Source organism: Chenopodium quinoa, unplaced genomic scaffold (genome assembly GCF_001683475.1).
Source record: "Chenopodium quinoa cultivar QQ74 unplaced genomic scaffold, ASM168347v1, whole genome shotgun sequence".
NCBI classification, from domain to species: Eukaryota; Viridiplantae; Streptophyta; class Magnoliopsida; order Caryophyllales; family Amaranthaceae; genus Chenopodium; species Chenopodium quinoa.
Window position 1 is genome coordinate 1,402,688 of NW_018744790.1, and position 19,916 is coordinate 1,422,603.

General features: G+C 34.9%; 1 protein-coding gene and 1 long non-coding RNA gene across 22 annotated transcripts; one reads left to right on the forward strand and one right to left on the reverse strand.

The window, feature by feature from the left end:
• The first annotated feature begins 5,321 nt into the window (after positions 1–5,321).
• LOC110703929 (putative F-box/LRR-repeat protein At4g15060) lies at positions 5,322–10,408 on the forward strand. Of its 4 annotated transcripts, XR_002507799.1 has the most exons (6): positions 5,323–5,628; positions 6,663–6,788; positions 7,126–8,013; positions 8,085–8,228; positions 8,329–8,957; positions 9,889–10,408. XR_002507799.1 is itself a non-coding variant. In XM_021881728.1 (5 exons), exons 2-5 carry the CDS (start codon positions 6,744–6,746, stop codon positions 9,931–9,933), a joined length of 1,122 nt encoding a protein of 373 aa, XP_021737420.1. In that variant the 5' UTR covers positions 5,324–5,628; positions 6,658–6,743; the 3' UTR covers positions 9,934–10,408. The 4 variants fall into 4 exon arrangements, 2 of the variants coding, with proteins under 2 accessions (XP_021737420.1, XP_021737419.1); XR_002507800.1 differs by lacking the exon at positions 8,329–8,957 and having other exon boundaries at positions 5,322–5,628; positions 8,095–8,228; XM_021881728.1 differs by lacking the exon at positions 8,329–8,957 and having other exon boundaries at positions 5,324–5,628; positions 6,658–6,788.
• A 342-nt stretch (positions 10,409–10,750) lies between these two features.
• LOC110703930 lies at positions 10,751–19,394 on the reverse strand. 18 transcript variants are annotated; one of them, XR_002507816.1, is made up of 13 exons: positions 19,003–19,394; positions 18,845–18,897; positions 18,609–18,720; positions 18,488–18,526; positions 17,867–17,959; positions 17,226–17,275; positions 15,037–17,110; positions 14,888–14,924; positions 14,684–14,783; positions 14,287–14,454; positions 13,659–13,764; positions 12,400–13,562; positions 10,751–11,210 (listed from the first exon to the last, which is right to left on the reverse strand). It is a non-coding gene; the product is annotated as an uncharacterized LOC110703930 (long non-coding RNA). The 18 variants fall into 18 exon arrangements; XR_002507812.1 differs by having other exon boundaries at positions 14,684–14,924; positions 15,037–15,088; positions 15,862–17,110; positions 19,003–19,393; XR_002507807.1 differs by having other exon boundaries at positions 14,684–16,003; positions 17,095–17,110.
• Positions 19,395–19,916: the final 522 nt, after the last annotated feature.

Genomic DNA, 19,916 nt, shown 5'->3' on the forward strand with positions numbered 1-19,916 from the left:
CATTTGGCAACTAGCATGACCACTTGAGATCTTGAAATCTTCAAAAGGTCTTCATTTGCAACTTCATGGTTTCGTCTTCCAAGTCTTAACCAAAATTAAATACAATTACTAGTATCTACGATTAGGACTAATCTAAATATTAAGGTACAAAAATACTCAACGGTTCGTAGACCGTATTTAGATTTACAAAAATACATCACGGATCGCATTCCGTATTTTCTATCCTAATCGGGCCCCAATAGTTGCCATTTCATAAAACCTGTGAGAGAATATACATTCTATTCATCCATTCACTATCTGTGAATGGCCCATGCATTTTACAACGATAAACAAGTAACAATGCATAAACACGCGTGAACTAGTAACTAATCTAGGTGGTTAATCCAATTAACACTCCTAATTAAAACTAGTCAAAGTTGCTTTAACCGGTTATGTAAATAAGCGCAATTAATATTTGAAGCTCCCGCTAAATTCTGCATCCAACTCAATTAATCCAATTAATTAAGCCGGTAAATCCCAAAATTTGTCAAAATAAATTTTGCTAATGCCGCTCAAAACTCGAGGCCTAGACTCCAAAATTTACTAAAATAATTAAAACCAAATTAGATTAATGAATAATTAAAATGACAATTTAAGCAAAAAATACGTGGTCCAAAATGTCTAAGTGCCTAGCACTAAGACATGGAGCGCTCACATTCCGCACAACCGTTTGATGCTCAATGAACGTGGGAGTGGGCCCGATGTCGCTAAGCGTTACACCGCCCACATCGGCGAACTTTCACACATCAATAAAGTGGCCCTTGATGGCCATGTTGTACGAACTCATTGCACTACATTGCTTCGCAAGCAACGTCTACGCATATTCCCTTTTACACGACGTATGCACCAAGCCCAAGCGCACCATGCTCGTGCACCATGCACCACGCACCACACACCATAGCAGCCCCATACACCACGCACCACAGCACGCACGCATGCACCATGAAGGCAGCGTGCTGCTGCTGCTATGAGGCCTTGCGCACCTAGCCACGGCTTGGCTGCACGCATCCTCAAGGAAGCTCCTTGGCAGCCACATGCGGGCTGCTACGCATCCCGGCTAGCCAAGGGTGCTTATGCCTTGATTTGCATACCATATCCACGAGACTTTGATCCCAAAATTTTTCGTGACATTTTAATTAATTCTAAATTAATTTTAGAACTAATTTATTGAGCAAAATGAAAAATTTAAACAAGTCTAACTTAAAATAAAATTTTCATAGTGCATCTAACCAAAATAATTCCCCAGAACCATTCTTTAATTAAATTGGTTTAACTTGGTGCAACAAAAATAAGAGGGCAATTACTCACTATTAATTTAGTTAATTTAAATTAATCTTGAGTTTTTGACAAAATAAGAGGGAGTTGGAAAAATGAACATAAGTTCAATAAAGATTCCAACTTTAATACTTGTAAATCCTTGAAAAATTATATCTTTCAATGTGAAGATAAACAATTTTCTATCACAAAGTTTCAAACTTTATGATTCCAATCAACTAAAAATGATTAAATCAACAAAGTTTAACAAAAATTCATGAAATTTAGTAACTTAAAGTTTCAATCACTTAACATAATTAAAGATTGCATCTTTAGTACTTGAAAGCCTCAAAGAACAACAATTTCACACTTAATGCAATTAGTTTGCAATTATGTGAAAAATAAAACCAAGCTTTCAAGCACAAATTACCACCAAGTAATCATGCCAAAGAGGTTTAAAATTGCATATAAAATATGTATTGAACCAATTACATTATTACCATAAATATGCAATTAATTTTCAAGGTTAGAAAGACTTAAATTTTTTCGTCAAAACGAAAAATCCCTCGAAAAGTGCATTTCTGGTCATTTTTTTTTTGCTAAAAAACGATCCCTAAAAGGATAAAACCATTTCCAGAACGCCTTTTCCACCCGAAATTCACTATTTTTGGGTCAAAATATGGGTTCGGGGCTGATGATAGCTTTAATACGAGGTTAAAATAAATAAAACGAGATACTAATCTAATTAGCAACTCAAAACCATAAAAATTAAGCCATAAAAACACCTTGAAAAAAAATTATGATTTTAAAAATAAACGAGCGAGACTCCGATACCGCTGTTGGGATTTGGTGAGTCCGACTCACCGCGGAAACAACCCCGACCCAAAGAACCACTCGTAATTAATAAAACCATAAAGCATAACAAATAAACATAAAAGGATAAAATCGGAATTTACCTTTGAAGCGTGCTTCGCTATCAAAGTCGGGCTCTTACTTGAAAGCTTTAAGCTCCGAAAATACGCGAGCCTCCTACGGATTTCCACCCGCAAAAATTACTAGCGACTTTTAGGTCCGTTACCTCGAGGTTAGCGAGGTCGACCAAAATCCGAGTGTCATATGAGTTTAAGAGTTTTTGCTAATGCAATGCTCTATTGAACTCCAACTCAAGAAGGAATTCTCGTGCCATGCTTTGGCTATTTATAAGGAAGGATAGCTTGTGAATTACACTCATCTTTCAATGTGGGACTTTTCACAAAAAGATCCCACATGGGAAGATTGATGAATTCAATTATCCTTAGTTAAATAAACCAAGGAACAAGTAACAAGTGTCACATGGTTAGGTGAGGACCACTTTCCCACTTGGTCCCCAAGGTATTTCACATGCAATGTGAACTAACCATGTGTCACCCAACTTTGAGCCCCATGTTGGGTTCAGTTAGGCCATTTCACTACAAGAAAAATCTCTTTTCGTAGCGATTATTTCGTAGCGATTGTACATTCGCTACAATATGCAAGTATGTTTGTGAAATAATTAAGTATGCCATATCTTTTTTACAATCGCCATGGTTTTCCCATATAAAATCGATACGGAAAACATAATAATACATATCAACACTATTTTTACACATTTATATAATTTTGAGAAATCGTATCATTTACAATCGCCACTAAATCCTAAAAATCGATACGAAAAGCCTTTTCAACACTAGTATATAAATATTGTTTGACAAAGAATACATAAAATATGTCATAGCTTATTGGTGAAACATTTAATATAAGAGTTTGAGGTTGCATGTTCGAATCTTGTAAAGATCATACGCATTTTTTTTTTTTTGAAGAAAATGAGTTAAACATTATAGCAATTGTAATTGCTACAATAATCACCACGATTGGATGTAGTTTTTCGTATCGATTATTGAGGCCAACCCCAACGATATTGAAAACCACTACAAAAGGCTAAGGCAACGGGGGATATTGTATCGAATGATCATTCGTTGGGAAAGCTTTTTGTTGCAATTACAATCGATACTAAAGGTTAAAATAATCGCTACGAAAAGGTTATTTTCTTGTAGTGTTTTATTTTGGCCCGTGTCCATGACCCATCGCCCCGGGTCCACGACCCTTGCCACATGTGTCGCCATAGTGGCACACTGCCACCATGGCGCGCTGCCACTTGGTGGCTGCCACTAGGTGGCTGCCTACGTGGCGGCTGCCACTTGGCGGCTGCCACGTGTGCTACCACATGGCGTTTTGCCATGTGTGCTGCCACGTGGCAAGCTCCTATTGGGCGCGCTTTCCTAGCCTTTCAAGTGGCTAGGATTTTACTTGTTACTTGAAGCATTTTTCCGTCTCGCCAAATCCTAAATTTTGGCTCGACATTTGAGATTCTCCGACGCTCGATTTCGACACTCCATGCTTGAATTACCAACGTCTAAATATTTAATACTCAGGCGACGAATTAATTTCTTCTGAATTAATTCGTCAATTAAGTCGGTTCGTTTACTGCTAAGGGTGTGGCCCGAAGGGTTCAATCAAGATTAAGCTGTAATATTAATTATGCATTAATATTACTGATCGGAAGCGGCCTCCACCTAGGCATTCCGATCACTTGACCTTATATTAGCTTTCTAATAATTCTGAACCCACTAACGGAATAGTACACTTGTTCGAAGGACACCATTCCTTTCAGTGTTCAATCTTCAATTTTCGCGGGTGAATGAATGGAAATTGGGAAAGTTTGAAATTTGATAGTGGCGATTCCAGTATGGGTTTAGTAGGTTCAGCTGAACCCATATTGAGATAAAAAAAAACGAATAAGTTTTTTTTTAAAATAAAAAATACGGAGTAAAAATAAGGAAAATTTAACAACAATAAACCAACCTTTGCCCCATTCTCCCAAAATGAACTAACCTTTAAATCTGCTCATATTAGACACAAGTTTAACATTTTTCTCCCAAAATGAACTCAAATGACCACTAACTTGTACAACCGGTCATTTTTATAAATTATCTTATTTTTTTTAATTAAAAACCTTTAATTATCTTTTTCAAATTAAAAAAAAATACATTTTAAAAAAAAAAAACAGTTTCCCTTCACCCCACTGCCAACCACCCCCTCCTCCACCTCTCCTCCCTTTTCAGCCACCACTCCCCTCCCTCTTCACCTCCCATTTTTGAACAACTCCTCCCACTACATTTTCAGACCACATCCCACTCCCCATGAAACCCCTAAACTGGAAAAAAGTGAGAAATTGATGTAGAAAGATAGAAGAATTGGAATATTGAGAAATTAAGGGAAAATGGGATGATTTCGGAGGAGAGGTGCAGTGGTGGTTATGGGTGAGTGTGGGATAGCTTCGCCCACCCAATTTTTTATTAAAATTACCTTGACAAAATACTTTTCAGATTAGGTGTGGACGCGAGTTGGGTGGGGTGGAATTCGGATCTTGGTGGTTTTGGTGAGAGGATATGCGTTTTTGGATGGTTTTGGTGGGTTGGTTGGTGGTTGGGATGGAGTTTTGACTGTATTCGGTGGGTTGGTATGGGTGTTTTCGGTGGGTTGGATATGGTGGTTTTGATATTTTTGGTGGGTTGGTATGGTGGTTTGGTTGGTAGATATGGTCGTATGGTGATTTCGGTGGTTTTGGTTGTTGACATGGTGGTTACATAGGTGATGTTGCAGTGGATGGAAGTGGTGGTGGCGGCGAAGGTTAAGGTGTAGGTGGCTGTTGATAGGGGAGAAGCTGGATGTGGTGGAAGGGTGATTTTTTTTTTTTTAAATTTCTGTTTTTTTTTTTTAAAATATATCAAAATTAAAAAAAAAAAAAAAAAAAAAAAAAAAAAAAAAAAAAAAACTTGACCAACGATTTAATGACAAGTGGAATTTTACCTGGTATAACAGGTAAGGTAACTTGTTTGGTCCATTTTGGGAGAAAAATGTTAAACTCGTGTCTAATATAGACAGATTTAAAGGTTAGTCCAATATCAGAAAATCGTCCAATAGTTTGTTTATTTATGTTAAATTTTCCTAAAAATAATAGGGTCATATTAAACTCCGCGCATATATTTAGTTATACATCCCGCGTTCTAGTGGTGACTCTCACTCTCATTCAAGGACCGGCGCCGCTTTCAGATCGACGTTGGCCGCACTCCGCCGACGGACAGGTATTCGCCTGCTTGCCTTCAGCCTTCAGCCTTCTCTGAGTTCTCTCTCTTCGACAGTTCAAAACTTCAGTCTTCGCTGTGAGGGGTTATTTATTTACTTGGACAAACAATCTCCCTCCTCCACCAAACAGCACCTTGTTGTTGTCTTCTGTGCTTCTCTGTCTTCTGTCAGGTAAGACTTCTTTCTCTATCTCAGAACCAATTCATACTATTTCATGACGACTTCGGTTGTTTTTTTTTTTTTTTTTTTTTTTTCGAATTATCTTGTATTTGGGTAATTAGGGTTTATATTTGATCTAGAATTGTTAAATTTTCTGATAAAGTTTTGATCTTTCTGCTTCCTCTTGCTCTATTCAGCCAAGCTTTTACTTGGGTAATTAGGGTTTATATTTGATTTAAAATTGTTGAGTTTTTCTGATAAAGTTTTAATCTTTTTTGCTTCCCTCTTTCTCTACTTAGTCAATTGGCTTGTATTTGGGTAATTACGGTTTATATTTTCTTACATTGTATAGTTTTCTGATAAAGTTTTAATCTTTCTGCTTCCCTTTTGCTCTACTCTTAGTCAATCAGCTTGTAGTTAGGGTTTATATCTGATCTAAATTATTGAGTTTTCTGATAAACTTTTGATCTTTCTGCTTCTCTCTTGCTCTACTTAGTCAATTAGCTTGTATTTGGGTATTTGGGGTTTATATTTGATCTAAAATTTTTAAGTTTTCTGATAAAGTTTTTATCTTTCTGCTTCCCTCTTGATTTACTTAGTCAAATAGCTTGCATTTGGTATTTAGGGTTATATTTGATCTAAAATTGTTGAGTTTTCTGCTAAAGTTCCAATCTTTCTTCTTTGCTCTTGCTCTAATAAGCCATTTAGCTTTAACTTGGGTAATAAGGGGGTCTGTTAGTGGTGTTATTTGAGTTAAATTTGGCCGATTTGGCCTTTCAAGATAAGATTGTGCAGAAATTTCCGCTGTTCTGTGGGCTATGGACACTTTTAATTCAGTCCTTAAGTGAGCTTTTTGGCTAAAATTGATCAGTTTGGTGGATTCACACCTAAAGTTTTCTTTCTATTTTTTATTTTTGCTTAACTTGTAATATCCACCCCCATTTTTACTTGTCTCTTTTCAGCAATATGCTTATCGCTTTGGCTATTATTGTGATTTGTGGAAATTTACATAACTCACTTGTAATGTGGGTCTTTTTGAAGAATAGATTGAAATCCACTTTGGTAGGGATACCAAACAACCTTGAAGAGATTTGGTGTTCTCTAGTTTGTATTGGCCGGGAAGCATTATGGTGGAGAGGACTTGGCCTGCCCTTCAATCTTGCAAGCATCAGGTATGTCGTATATTTTATTTCCTTGTGATCCACTCATCAATGGCAGAGACAGATTTTTTTTAAAACAGGGATGCAATTTTTACATCATGTTGGCCATTTTACTATTTTGAAGTTCTATCCTTTTTTTTTTTTTTTTTTGACATTTTTTACAATTTTTGGAGGGCGAAAGTAGATTCAGTTTCCCTTTAAAAATTATCTGAGCAATCTTATTAAAAACGGGGATGTGCTGCTCGTCTACGGGGCTTAATTAATGAATCTGCCCCTGCCATTGATGTAAATTCACTAAAATTTGCTACAAAATATGATAACATGATTTGCGTTTCATATGTTAACTCAGTGTTCTGAAGCAAACGATCTACTGAGTCAATTGCCAGATGATCTTCTGTTTTTTATCATGTCCTTCTTAACATTGAAGGAAGCCGCAAGAACTAGTGTTCTTTCACATAGATGGAATTATTTGTGGCGATGTTTGCCTGTCTTGATCTTTGAAGATTTCTCCGCAATGGAGAGGATGTTCAAAGATGATGATTTTGTTTCCCAAGAAAGATCAAGCTTTTTGAGGTGGGTGAATCGAGTTGTGGAAGCTCATCTTGGTAAATATGTAGATGAGTTGAGGGTGACTTTTGATTTCAACAAACGTTGTCAATCTGATATAAATAAGTGGCTGGTTTTTGCTGTAGCAAAACATGTGAAAAGGCTTGAACTGAACTTCACAACACCCACTGGATGTTACAAATCTTCGCTTCCTAGATGGCGTATGTCTCTTGATCAGCCTCATAATTTATCCGTCTTTAAGTCTTCCCTACGTTCTTTGTCTCTCACTTACGTCTACGTAACTACAAATGATATTGATTGCCTTCTTAGTTCCTGCATGGTCCTTGAGAATTTGTGCATAAATAATTCACGGCCTTTAAAATATATAAGAGCTTTTGGTTTACCTCTGCAGCTAAAACACTTAGAGGTATCTTACTGTCCCCGTTTGAGAACCATTGATATTTTGGCCCCAAAACTTTTGTCATTTACACATCATGGCAACCCTGTTGAGCTACATATTAGAAATGCTTCTTTGCTTTCGAAGTTGTCACTTGGTAATATACGTTGTACAAGAGACATTGTGGCATGTGCTTTTGACTCCCTTTCAAAGTACTTTTCGCAGTTGGAGTATTTGAGTTGGACGATCGGATTGTGCATCGGGAGTAGTATATCGCTTACTTTCTGTGTCAAGGTATTCCGTGATATTTGATTGATGCCTTTTTCTAATGTATGTGTTTGGTTTGCTGATGTTTTCTATTGTAGTTTAATTTAGGGATTAAGAACCCACCTGCCATGACAAACCTCAAGCATCTAGAACTCCATGTCACTGCGTTCTGTGAACAAAGCCTCCTTGGATGGGCAGACTTGATTGAGGCATCTCCACTACTAGAAAGATTGACTCTAAAGGTAAGCACCATTCTGTTCTTTCTCAAATGAAATACTTCCTCTGTTTGTTTGAAATTGCTACATTTTGACTTTCACATTTTTTTAATTTTTGGCAAATAAGTTTTAGCTGGCAATGCTAGAAAAACAACCGCCAAGGAAACAAGAAGTCAGTCTTTACAAAATGGCATCAGTATGAATAGTTTCCCAACTTCTAGGAACGGTTGAAACCACCCACTCTTCATGTGCATAAGCCTGACAATACACCAAACACCACCAATAGAAACTACACAAGAATTAAATGACTATAAAAGCACCAACTACATAAGAAGGAGGTCCCTGTCAGCAGCTTTGCATGTGTAGGTAGCCTTAAACAGAATACTTTGTAGAGTTGATTAGCACCCTTCACCCTTGTTCCAAAAGTTTTATCATTCCCTCAATCCATAACCCATAGACAGTTTCAGCAAAAAGATTAAGGTAGACTTTGAGTTTTCTTTGCCATTTTCACTGGGTTTTGAGTTTCAGTCTCAAAAGAGCCAACAGATCTGGTCATTTAAAAAAGTTTTAAGTGCATCTTCCGAACATCAACAGAGAAAGTGCAAGAGAAAAAGAGATGTTGAACGCTTTCTAAATCCATTCCACACAAAGAGCAAGTTGGATTTGAGATTATCCCCCACTTCATGAGCCTATCTTTGGTAGCTAGCCATTCTGTCTTGCAGAGCCTTCCACAGAATAAGAACAGAGATGTGAAAGGTATCCCTACCTTTTGTATAATAGGCATCAACCCACCTGTCCCATTAACTGTCTTTTTTATGGGAAAGGGTCCATAAAAGTTTTGTCAGCTGCTTTATAACACTTATGCACATCTTATATATTCCATCCACCTGCCACCTTTGGCTTGCACATTGCATCCTAAGCCTAGAGTTCAAAGTATCACGGTAAGTTTCTGCAAATCTTTATATCACTCGAACTACCTTTTTAGGTTAAAGGAAAATTTGGCTCCGGTAGGTTTGATGACTAAACAAAATTACCTTAACCAATTGGAGCCTTCCAGCATATGACAACTTCTTTGCAACTTATGAACTCTATCTGTTTTGAAAAAAGACTCTAAGGAAGCCTAATTCTGAATTTCATATTTGACAACGCATAACTTTGATGATTATGTATTACTCCCTCCGTTCTACATTTCTTGCAACATATTCTTTATTTGTCCGTCTCACATTATTTATACAATTTCTTAAATGGAATGGTCCTACATGTTATTTGTTATTTTTCTCACATACATTACTTTCAAAAAAACATTAAAAAAGAAGAAACCCCAATTTACATACTTATAAAGCAAATGACCCAAAATCTACTAACTACAAAAAAAAAAAATATCTAAGTCAGTTAAACTGCCTAAATCCTTATGCTAGCTAACTTGTTGCGACTAATGTGTGATAGAGAGAATAGTAAAGATTATAATACATTGATATATTTGAAATTATACATTGATACTAATCCACCAAAATTTTACGTGATACAGAGTAACATTTAATTATTTAATGTTAATAATATTATGTGGTCAAACTTAGTGTATGAATAGTGAGAGTCAAATAGTTGCAATTAATGAATTTAGCCATTTGTTGTTCATGCTTAAGATTTTTGCTGGAGCTGGCTTTGATGGAGTTTTTCTTATATGCAGTTTTCCGCTTATCATGGAAAGCATAGTAGGAAGATAATAAAATGAAATAGGCGCCCCCTCAAAAGCTTGAAGACACTAGAGCTTTATAACGATCTCGGACTTCCAATTGATCTTGAGTTTGCTACTTATGTGATTGAGAACTCCGTCATGCTCAAAGATGTGATTGTTGAGCTTAAGCCTTTGTTTGGTCTACTTTCAGAACACATTAGTGTGCAGGATCAAGCTGCAAAACTTAAAAGTATAGTGCCCCAAGGTGTGAAGTTAACTTTAAAAATACTTAAATAGTGGATATGTGAAGGGAAAACATGTGACCTCCATAAGGGTTGATAAGCATATCTATGATCCACTCGCAAAGATGTTAATCGTTTCTCATCAGATGTAAGCGAGTTCTTTTCTTTTAGGGCTTGTCATTTACCACAAGGTCCATGTTATGTTATGTTATTCCGACTGTATATACAGTGCACTTCGTATTATTTTTCTTGTTTTAAGTTTATGTTTAGTTCTCTAATTGCTTGGTGTATGTTGGCGTATACTTTTCTCTCTATTTTTAAAGTGAGTTCTGAAGTTTGACAAGAATTGAAGTTCTTACATGAACTTCAATTCTATCCCTACGGTCTAGTTCTCCAGTCTCCCCACCCTTTCCGAAGTGACAGTAGGCAAATATTCTTTGAATAAGCTTAATAATACACACTTGATTTCACAGGAATACAATACGTGGTGAACCGAAATAAAATATGGATTCGACAGTAGGCAAACATTCTTTGAAAGAACTCTTAGTTGAGATGTTGATTTACTCTGTATTATACTTTGTAGTATGTATGCTTAATCTAAAGCAGAGTAGCTTATAAAACCATCAACACGATTAAAATAACATTGAGACCATAAGATTTTAGGAACGGTCATACTGCCTATTCTTCTTTGGCCACGAAAATAATAGAAATTGCGATAACATAGTTTACTAAAAAGCCTGAGTCTGAGAACGATTTCCCTGAAAATACCATTTCAGTGCAACATGTAAGAAGCAACCATGTTTCAATATAGAACAAAAGGAAGACAGTTATATGTGGATGAATGCTGAGGTGCTGACCAAGACGAGCTGCCTGTAGTAAGAGCATATGCATTAAATTAAGCGTGATCACTTCAGAACTTTCTAAAAGAGGCAATGATGTTAACAAGAATACAGAGCCATCACTGTCACCCGACTGCTAAAGAAGAAGAGACCAATCATGTTGTATAAAATATGGTCGAAGCCAATGTGGCTGAGCGCAGAGCTTAGTTAGCAGCATATGTATAAGTCCGCTTTTAAAGGTGTCCACTGAAATCTGCATGCAAGGCGTAAGATTCAGGGGTGCAGAAGCAGTAGAAGAACAGTAAAAAACATTGCAATTATAATTCACTCAACAAGACATTTCAACATAGTTACAACTTACAAGTAGACACATCTAAAAAAGCAGCAATTACAAGCAGACAGCAGAAAAATGCTAAACAAGACTGTAATAATGGAAATAGCATTGGAATTCAAAACATCTAATGCACTCAATCTAGTATATAATATACTGTAAGTACTGATAATAAAGTTTTTATACATGAACTTTTTAGATTAAAGATGGAACCGTACAAACACAACTGCATTGGCAAAGACCGGTTGACAATATAGGACCACGAGCTCCAGAACACACAGACAGTAGAAGCAAGAAAGAGACAGGGTCAGGATCCATGCAATCTTAAAATTTTGCCCTAGTTACAACTGATACGAACAAGCAAGAACAATGCAAAAATGAACAGAAAATCTACAAACGAAGAGGAATAACATTTGACACGTTGAGCTAGAAGACGTAAACAAATTAGATATAGAATTGCCCATTTGCAAATATGAAATCAGGAAGGCAAAGAGGCCTGTCCAATCTTCAAATACTCAGTAGAGAAAACATTTGAAATTCTATTTTCTCATCAGCATTAATTAGGTATCGTCTTTGTACAAATCCCACCCATTAACATTTGATGCCTTCAGGAAAGAGCTTTTAATTTTTAGTTTTACTATCATGTTTGTGCATTATCATTTGTATAAATCATTATAAATGATCTTTGTAAAAATCCCACATGTGAACATATTCGATCAAATCAGACATGGATGCACGTAAGTAGATATACATGGCCCCTGGGCAGGTCCAGTCTAAATTAGAGATTAATGATAGAACCAGCACACTTCACACAAAACTAAAATAGTAGCCAGGTGGGCCAGTTGGTGTGTCAATCCATTTTGTTTTTCACCAACTACTCAAGACCTATCTAAAACTGTTCTGCAAGACTGCAATGCTGCAACTAATGTCAGCTTCAAGTTAAAATTTCTGAGGGAGCATGATTAAAAGAAATCATAACCCTGAATAAAGCGGACAATGCTAGCAAAATTCCCACCAGACCAAAATCCAGAAGAGATCAATTATTAGGAACTAGAAATGTGCATCTAAATCTTTCAGCAATCAGTTTAATACAATAGTTGGGAGGTCTTACCAATAGCATGGCAAGGACTGGAATAAAAAAGTCAAGCATGATTGTCCTCCCCGGAAAAAAGGCGCATATCAAGAAGCATAATGTCGTTGACCATCGCAGTTGCACCCTAAAAAGCATAACAACTTAACAAGTGAGAACTCTTGACAAAAGTCTAAGCTAAGTTGAATGAAATAATGCATACCGTATTTTACAAAGACTAGTCGTTGGAGCACGCACGTTGCGCGTGCCCCCCCGACGGCAAGATAAGTAAAATTCGTGGTTGTGTTCGGTTGTTGTGATATTCGTGGTTGTGTTCGGGTTTTGTAATAGCAAGGATACATGGATTTATAAGTGTCTATAGGGAAATATGTATGAAAAACAATTGTTATAAGTTTAGTTATCTAGAATTTGCTATAATTTAAAGATTCTTAAAAAAATATATTACTCCCTCCGTCCTTTAATACAATGAATCTTTTGAACATTTATTCCTCACATAATAAAGAGAAAGATGTTGATTTTTTGTTTAAAATGTAGTATTAACTAATCAATTTGAATTTCTACATAAAGTATCTCAATACCTTATAAATCTTAAAACTTAGTTGATTTTAAATCAAATAGGTATACAAAGATATAATTTCTACTAACTACTACAATCAACTTGAATTTCTACGCAAACTATCTCATTATACCTTATAAATTTGTGTTTATTTATTTTTTATTTTTTTCTTTTGTATTAAATGTATTATTAATCAACTTGATATTAACCTCTTTTTCTCAAAATAAATAAATAAATAAAAAAAAAAAAAAAAAAAAAAAAGCACCAACTTGATACCTAGCCTCAAGAACAAAGATATAATTTCTCTACTAAAATCACAATACACATATTGAAGTTGAAAATAAGTACACATTATGCTCATATATTCACTTATATGCTCTTGCATTACTTCATCATTTACGTATCTAATTCTACCCATTTCTACCGTTTAAAAATATAAATTAAATACTACTCGTACTACAAATGAAATTAAATCCCATAACCTCAACCTATAACACTATCACCATCTCACACATGCTTCATCTGGTTGTATCCTTGTCTTCTTGGCGCCTTTAAGCACGTGCTCCACTCCTACAAGTAACATCTTGGCCCTAATATTTCAGGCTTGCTCACTTCATCCCAAAATTATCTGCATAAAACAGTAGAATAAAAAAAATAGAGCTAATCACATATGATAACACGATAAACAATTAGCTTGTATTTTACGTGAAGTTCATATATATACCTGAAGTTCATACAAAAGAAACCTACAAGTAGTTTCCTCTTCTGAAAGAGGATCATTCTGAATGTCACCCATATTAAGAGATATTTGTAACCACCAAATAATTAACCTGCAGATATATCAGTTACATAGATAAGCAAACAAAAAAGAACATGTATTAACTTGCGGACAAATATTTAAGATATCTAAATGATGATGAAGGCATATGCAAAAGCTGATACTTTAAATTCAAGATACTTAATTCTATTATTCTAGCTGCCTTTAACAGCTTATACACTTAATCTGCGATAGATATATGGGGAAAAGCACGGTCTAGACTTATATCCACAAGGCACAATATAAATATATAATGCGAAAAAAAAAAGAAAAAAAAAACACTGAGCTGCATACACGTCCAATCAGAAATCAAATATAAGAAATCTCACAATAAGCATTCCATAGAAAATTATGGGTCTTCCCATGAGAGCCTGTACGAGCAGCCATTAACCAAAAATGCTTAATATATACAAGCAATAACCAAGTTCATTGTCTATCATGTTTGACGAAAAGAATAATGTGTTGCCAATTTCTCTAATCTAAATATAAATGTACTGTATAAGGCAAAGCATCATAAGAAGATGAGAGGTTTTACCAAAGCAGTATATCTAAAGAAATAAACCCAAAAACAATTCATAGAACCCACTATTCATTCAGCACCATTATTCTGGAATGCCAATGATGCCTTCATCCCAAGCCTACTCAAGAACAAGGCATACAGGATGTGCAGAAGAAACACGAAGAAGCAACAATTTAGTAAGAGCTGCCAGAAAAAGAGAGTGTAAGCTTGATGGCTACATTATACAAAATAAAGAATTGATTTTTTTTCTCTATTTATAATAACAAAGCCTAAATGTTCAGAAATTTGTAAGTCAACAAAATCTTTCTTTAAAGATTAATAAGGATAGTTATAAAATACAGTTAAATTCATACAAGCACAACAAAGAAAAAAAAAGCCCTGCAAAAATCCATAAAAGCAAGAAGTCACTCACAGATACTTATTATGAGGTTCGGAGCTCCAAAAGCATTTGAGCAGAGTGATTGAGAACTTCTCTGAGATTGTCTTCCTCTCGATCTTCTCTTCTTTTCCCCCTGGAACTCAACAAAGCAGAGCGAGCGAGTGAGAACTACAGCAACTTTAGAGTTATTACAACTCAGTTGTTGTATCAGGGCTAGCTGACAGATTCGAGGGGTACATTATTGCTCACAGATCATCAAGATTTTATACAAGACCTGTATAAAAACACACAAAACAAGTATGAATAGCAGAAACATTGATGTAGATAGTTGCAACTGAAGTATAAGTGAGCAATCTAAATAATCAAAGAAACAGGAAGAGACGTACGCTTAAACTCATCAAGACCTCCGACCAGATTTGGAATTTAGGTAATGCCCACCTGCGAACGCAATCATGCAATCATAGTAGGGTGTCCTTTTGTTTTTTTTATCTATGCCTCCTAGATTAACTTTGTTATGGGAAAGGTCATAATGTTTCTCTTATCTTACGACAAACTTTAGGCAGAAAAGTCTGCCTCCTTTTCAAATACTTTAAGAACATGGAACCCGTCTTCTTCACAAGATTACAAGTAAGAGAAATCTTCGGAACATTAAGTCATCTATTTCCTTATGTGCACTTCAGAAACTTCTGTCAGTTTTGTAGCACACATTATGTGTTATAGGATCGATAAAGTCATAAATGACAAATGACATAAACAATATTCAATTTCGGGTCATGACTACGTTGTTTGGTGATCGTGATGAGTTGTATTTTCCTAAAGTAATGACTACTCTCTAAGCTTTAATGAGTATTGGGCCATTAGCAGGCTTTTAATAAATACAATCAAGAAAATAAAGTAAGCAAGCAGAGATGTAAAATAACTGAAGTGCTCAAGAACAAGAAGTCTAGAAGAGTAGTATATTGTAATAATCTCAAACAGAATAGCTTGATATACTTTTAGAATCCATCGCCTCACAAACTCATGGAGGTTCATAGAAATGCAAGGTCTAACAATGATCTAACTTTTGCACATCTATTGAATAAAAACTAATTATTACTTCAGATACAAAGGATCACGATCCTGCTCACCATCATTAAATTTAAGCAGGAAACGGCACACATAGTTGCCATACAAAAATAGGAGATAAGAGTGAATATATTTGAAAGACTAACCTCTTTACTCTAACAAGGATGTCCAGGCTGCTTTCTCGGTAGTTAAGTTGATATGGAATCAAGGAGGGCCACGCAGTTGAATTTTCTTTTTTGTTATAGAAGCACAAGACTAACTTCAAGCACTGCATTATTTTGCACCAACCTGCAATTGCTGCAAATATTACAGTAGAAAAGATAAAGGATTCTCAAGTTATTAGTTGTATGGTGTAAATTACTCTCACGTATATAATAATAAATTATAAGGAGACTATCATATCAAACATGACTTCTTTGTTGACTCCTTAATACTTCCCAAACTCACTTGATAAGTTATTACATTCATATAAGTAGAACACAACCCTTATCTAGACATACCACATGTACAAACCTTTACATATATATTTTCTCACCTCATTTAATAAAAACAACAAAAGGCTCATGTAATACGAAATAAGAAGTTAATTAAGAGTGATGAATAAACTTGGGGAGATTAGTGTTCGTTCATCAAATCTATTTTATAAACATTTAAAACCTTCAATACATTTAAACTAATTAACTTTAGTCACTCACACATTTGAAAATTTAACATACACATTAATCCCTCATCACTTTGGCAAATTATCAATTAGTCATTATCCAAATAGTCATTAATCAAAATTGCCCACATTTTAACTTTATAACTAATGTGTAAATAAAGGAAGAAGGGAAGACAAAATAAATAAGAGAAGCCCAAGCATTCATTTTAGCACCACAACCAACTCAACACAACAACACCACATAGGCATCAAATGAGCAATAACAGCCCGCTGCGATAGAACAAGGGTAGCAGACCATAGTAAATTCCAGAAGGCATAATTCCTAGCACACAATTCCAAATCGAGAAATTCTTGAGCCTAGATTGAATAACTTTTCGAGATCTAAAACATTGATGAAGGGACTATGAGCTAAAAACAATTTCAGGTCGATGATTTTCGGACGAACAGAACAGCGGTAACAGGGCAGCACCAGAATAACAGCGGCAACAGCGTGAAACAACAGCTACCCTCTATAGTCACTCACAACAGCAATATCTAACTTGACAGCATAAATTTTGGCAGCAAACACCATATGCATATAAGCATATTAAAAAGAGAAAATATTGGGAGAAAATGAAAAGATATGGAAAAAAAATAACAAGTAAGCTGATCATATTAAAGGTTAGGTGAAAATTGAACCAATTAGAACAAGAAAGAGAAAGGGGAGATAGAATTGTACCTGTAGATCAACAATTCTGTTACAAATCAGACAATAATGTTACTAACAATATATTTGGATGCTCCAACATGAGCTGCATAACTAAGAATTTCAGCGTTTACATAGAATAGAAGGTCAGTACAGCAACTAACCCTCATTTAGTTTCGTTTCCGTAACTTGAAGCCCTGAAACTGTAATAAAACTGCAAAAGAAAGAAAAGAAGACGCTTACTGTATAGTACGCCAAATTCGCATTAATATTCAACATATACTCTTTTCTTTTTCATAACTTCAGAGCTAGGACTTAGTACATAAGTAAAAGACTACAAATAAAACTATGAAGTCTATAACATACATAAACGTGCAGTATCAATAACATGCTACACTATTATGAAATCAGGGTCGGGAAAATAAAGGTTACGCAACTAACAGAGAGACTGCTTTCGAGACTCCATGACCTTCAAACAGAATAGGGAAATTGTATGATTGTGCAAAGGAGATAAAGTAATTATATATGCTTATTCTTTTCAAATATAAATTGAAAAACAACATTGCAAGCGAGCACACACAAAGCTTGCTCAATTTTAAATATGTTATGCAAAATATTAACTATACAAATGAACAAGATCCAAATTGCAAGTGTAAAATAGGTGCTGAACGGAAATCTAAATACTATGTATTTAGGATGTATCTTAATTTGTGGTATAAATTGTATTAGGGACTCCAACCACACAAATTTATCAAAACATGATCATATTGTCAAACCAGATCAAACAGGCCACTGAAATTCATACCTTTGCAAAGACATCACATAAGTACTTAGCAGCGCTCTACATCCTCAATAGCTGCTACCGAATGTCACCTATAACCCCCATTTTTATTAATACCTAGTTCATAAAATTCAATATTAATAACTGTTAAATTTTTTAAAAATCAATCTCCAATCAGAAAATTCGAAATTAAGTAACCCTTAACAAATCAATCTTTCACCTTATAGTTCAAACCTCATATCAAAAATGGTAGCACTACTAAATCAACTTCAAAGTAGATTACAACAAAAATCAAAGCTTAACAAACACCCAACTAAAAATTGCAATCACAATATCAGATCCCAAGAAATCACACTATCATAAAAACAGAAGTAAAAAATAACAAAACCCCATTAAGAAATACACCAAGAAAATCTTTAGCAATTGAATCGACTCAACGATCCACTATGCCTATATTATTTTACTCGATAAATTACAATGTAATAGAACATATTTTTTAACTTCAGATTTCACCAAATTACTTCCAGAAATGAATCGTATTATCTTACAACAGATTATCATTATATTAATCTTAAGAAGCAAATTTGTAGCAAAAATTGAATGCTTAGAATCTTGCCTAGCATAAATGGTCAATAAGTCCTTCACCTTGAATTTTCTGCACATACACATCCATGACATGAAAGACTGGTAAATCAGAAGTATATTCAGAAGGCATCATAAACCCTGAAAATTGATTGCTAATTAAACAATCTAGGTATTTACTCACCATCCATGAAACATTCATCTTCGCCTGAAACATAAGCTCTAGTCAATATGAAAGTAAAATCGGTGAGGGTTTGGATTGTTTCGAAAAGAATCTCATGCCTCGCACTGCTAACCTGAATATGACCGAAACTTTAAACTTTCAGATACATCAAACTGTTAGTCCTCTATAATATAATATCAAAACATGTTTCAAAATAATATATAAAAAAAAAAAAAAGAACAAACATCCAATAATACCCGAGTATCTTCACCTCAAACTCGAATCCACCAAACCTGGGTCCATCTTCCTCCTTGCAAAAATTAAATTTTTAACATCTAAAACACCCATATAACATAAAATAGTGAAATTAATAATCAATTAAAGTCAATATCTTGAAAACTTATACGACTAATACCTTAATTTTGGTGGGGTTGAATCAAAGATCCAAAGTAATCTCCTCTTTTTGGAAAAATACTGAAGAACATAAGACTAATACCTTAATTTTGGTGGGGTTGAGATGAGGAGGAAAGAGAAGGAAGTCTGTGAGAAGAAGGTGAGGAAGTCGGTGAGAGAGTAAGGGGCAAGTAAAGGGGCAAAATTGGCAATTCATTAATTTTAGGGGCAAGGCTGTAATAGCACCACATAGTACTATTCACCAGCTACAGTAAATTCTTTTGCATGTTTTATAATGGTTATAGATCCGACTGATTTTCTTTATAAATAGCCTCCTAAAACCTCTGTTTTGAATCATCAATTCTTCTCATCAATCTTCCATCTAATAATAACCAACTCTCATCAAGAAATTCTTGATATCTTCTTTCTCTCTCTAATCTAAACTAGCCTTCTCTCAAACAGAATTCCGCATTCACAAGATCTAGACATATCTAGTCAAGTTCGAAGTTGCCTTCGCTCAGACGTGAAAAGTTTGATATTTCTGAGGGTTTGGTCCCAAATCTCTATTTCAATTATTTAATTTAATTATTTGATTATTATTTCACTTGAAGTTATTAATGCGTGTATTTTGTTATTAGAAAAAGATACGAAACATCCAAGTAAGTGCTTTAATTGCTTGATTGATATTATAGAAATCATGTTTAGGTTGTTATTTTTTCCTAGTATCATGTTAGGATATTTTATTACTTCCTAATATCATGTTTAAGGTGACAACAATAAGTTTCTTATATCAATTATGATTATTGTGATGTTTCCTATTTTCTTTCCTAATAGCATGTTAGGGCTAAAGTTTTGATCTTTAATGTTTAGTGACATGCTAGGGTTTGTTATTAATCTTGTTAGTATCATGCCTAGGATCTTGCTATTATTATGCTT

Coding starts and splice junctions, on each gene's coding strand:
- LOC110703929 (XM_021881728.1), top strand. CDS start 6,744: ATGGTGGAGAGGACTTGGCCTGCCCTTCAATCTTGCAAGCATCAG. Junction 8,014..8,084: donor CGCTTACTTTCTGTGTCAAG/GTATTCCGTGAT, acceptor TTTCTATTGTAG/TTTAATTTAGGGATTAAGAA. Junction 8,229..9,888: donor TAGAAAGATTGACTCTAAAG/GTAAGCACCATT, acceptor TCTTATATGCAG/TTTTCCGCTTATCATGGAAA.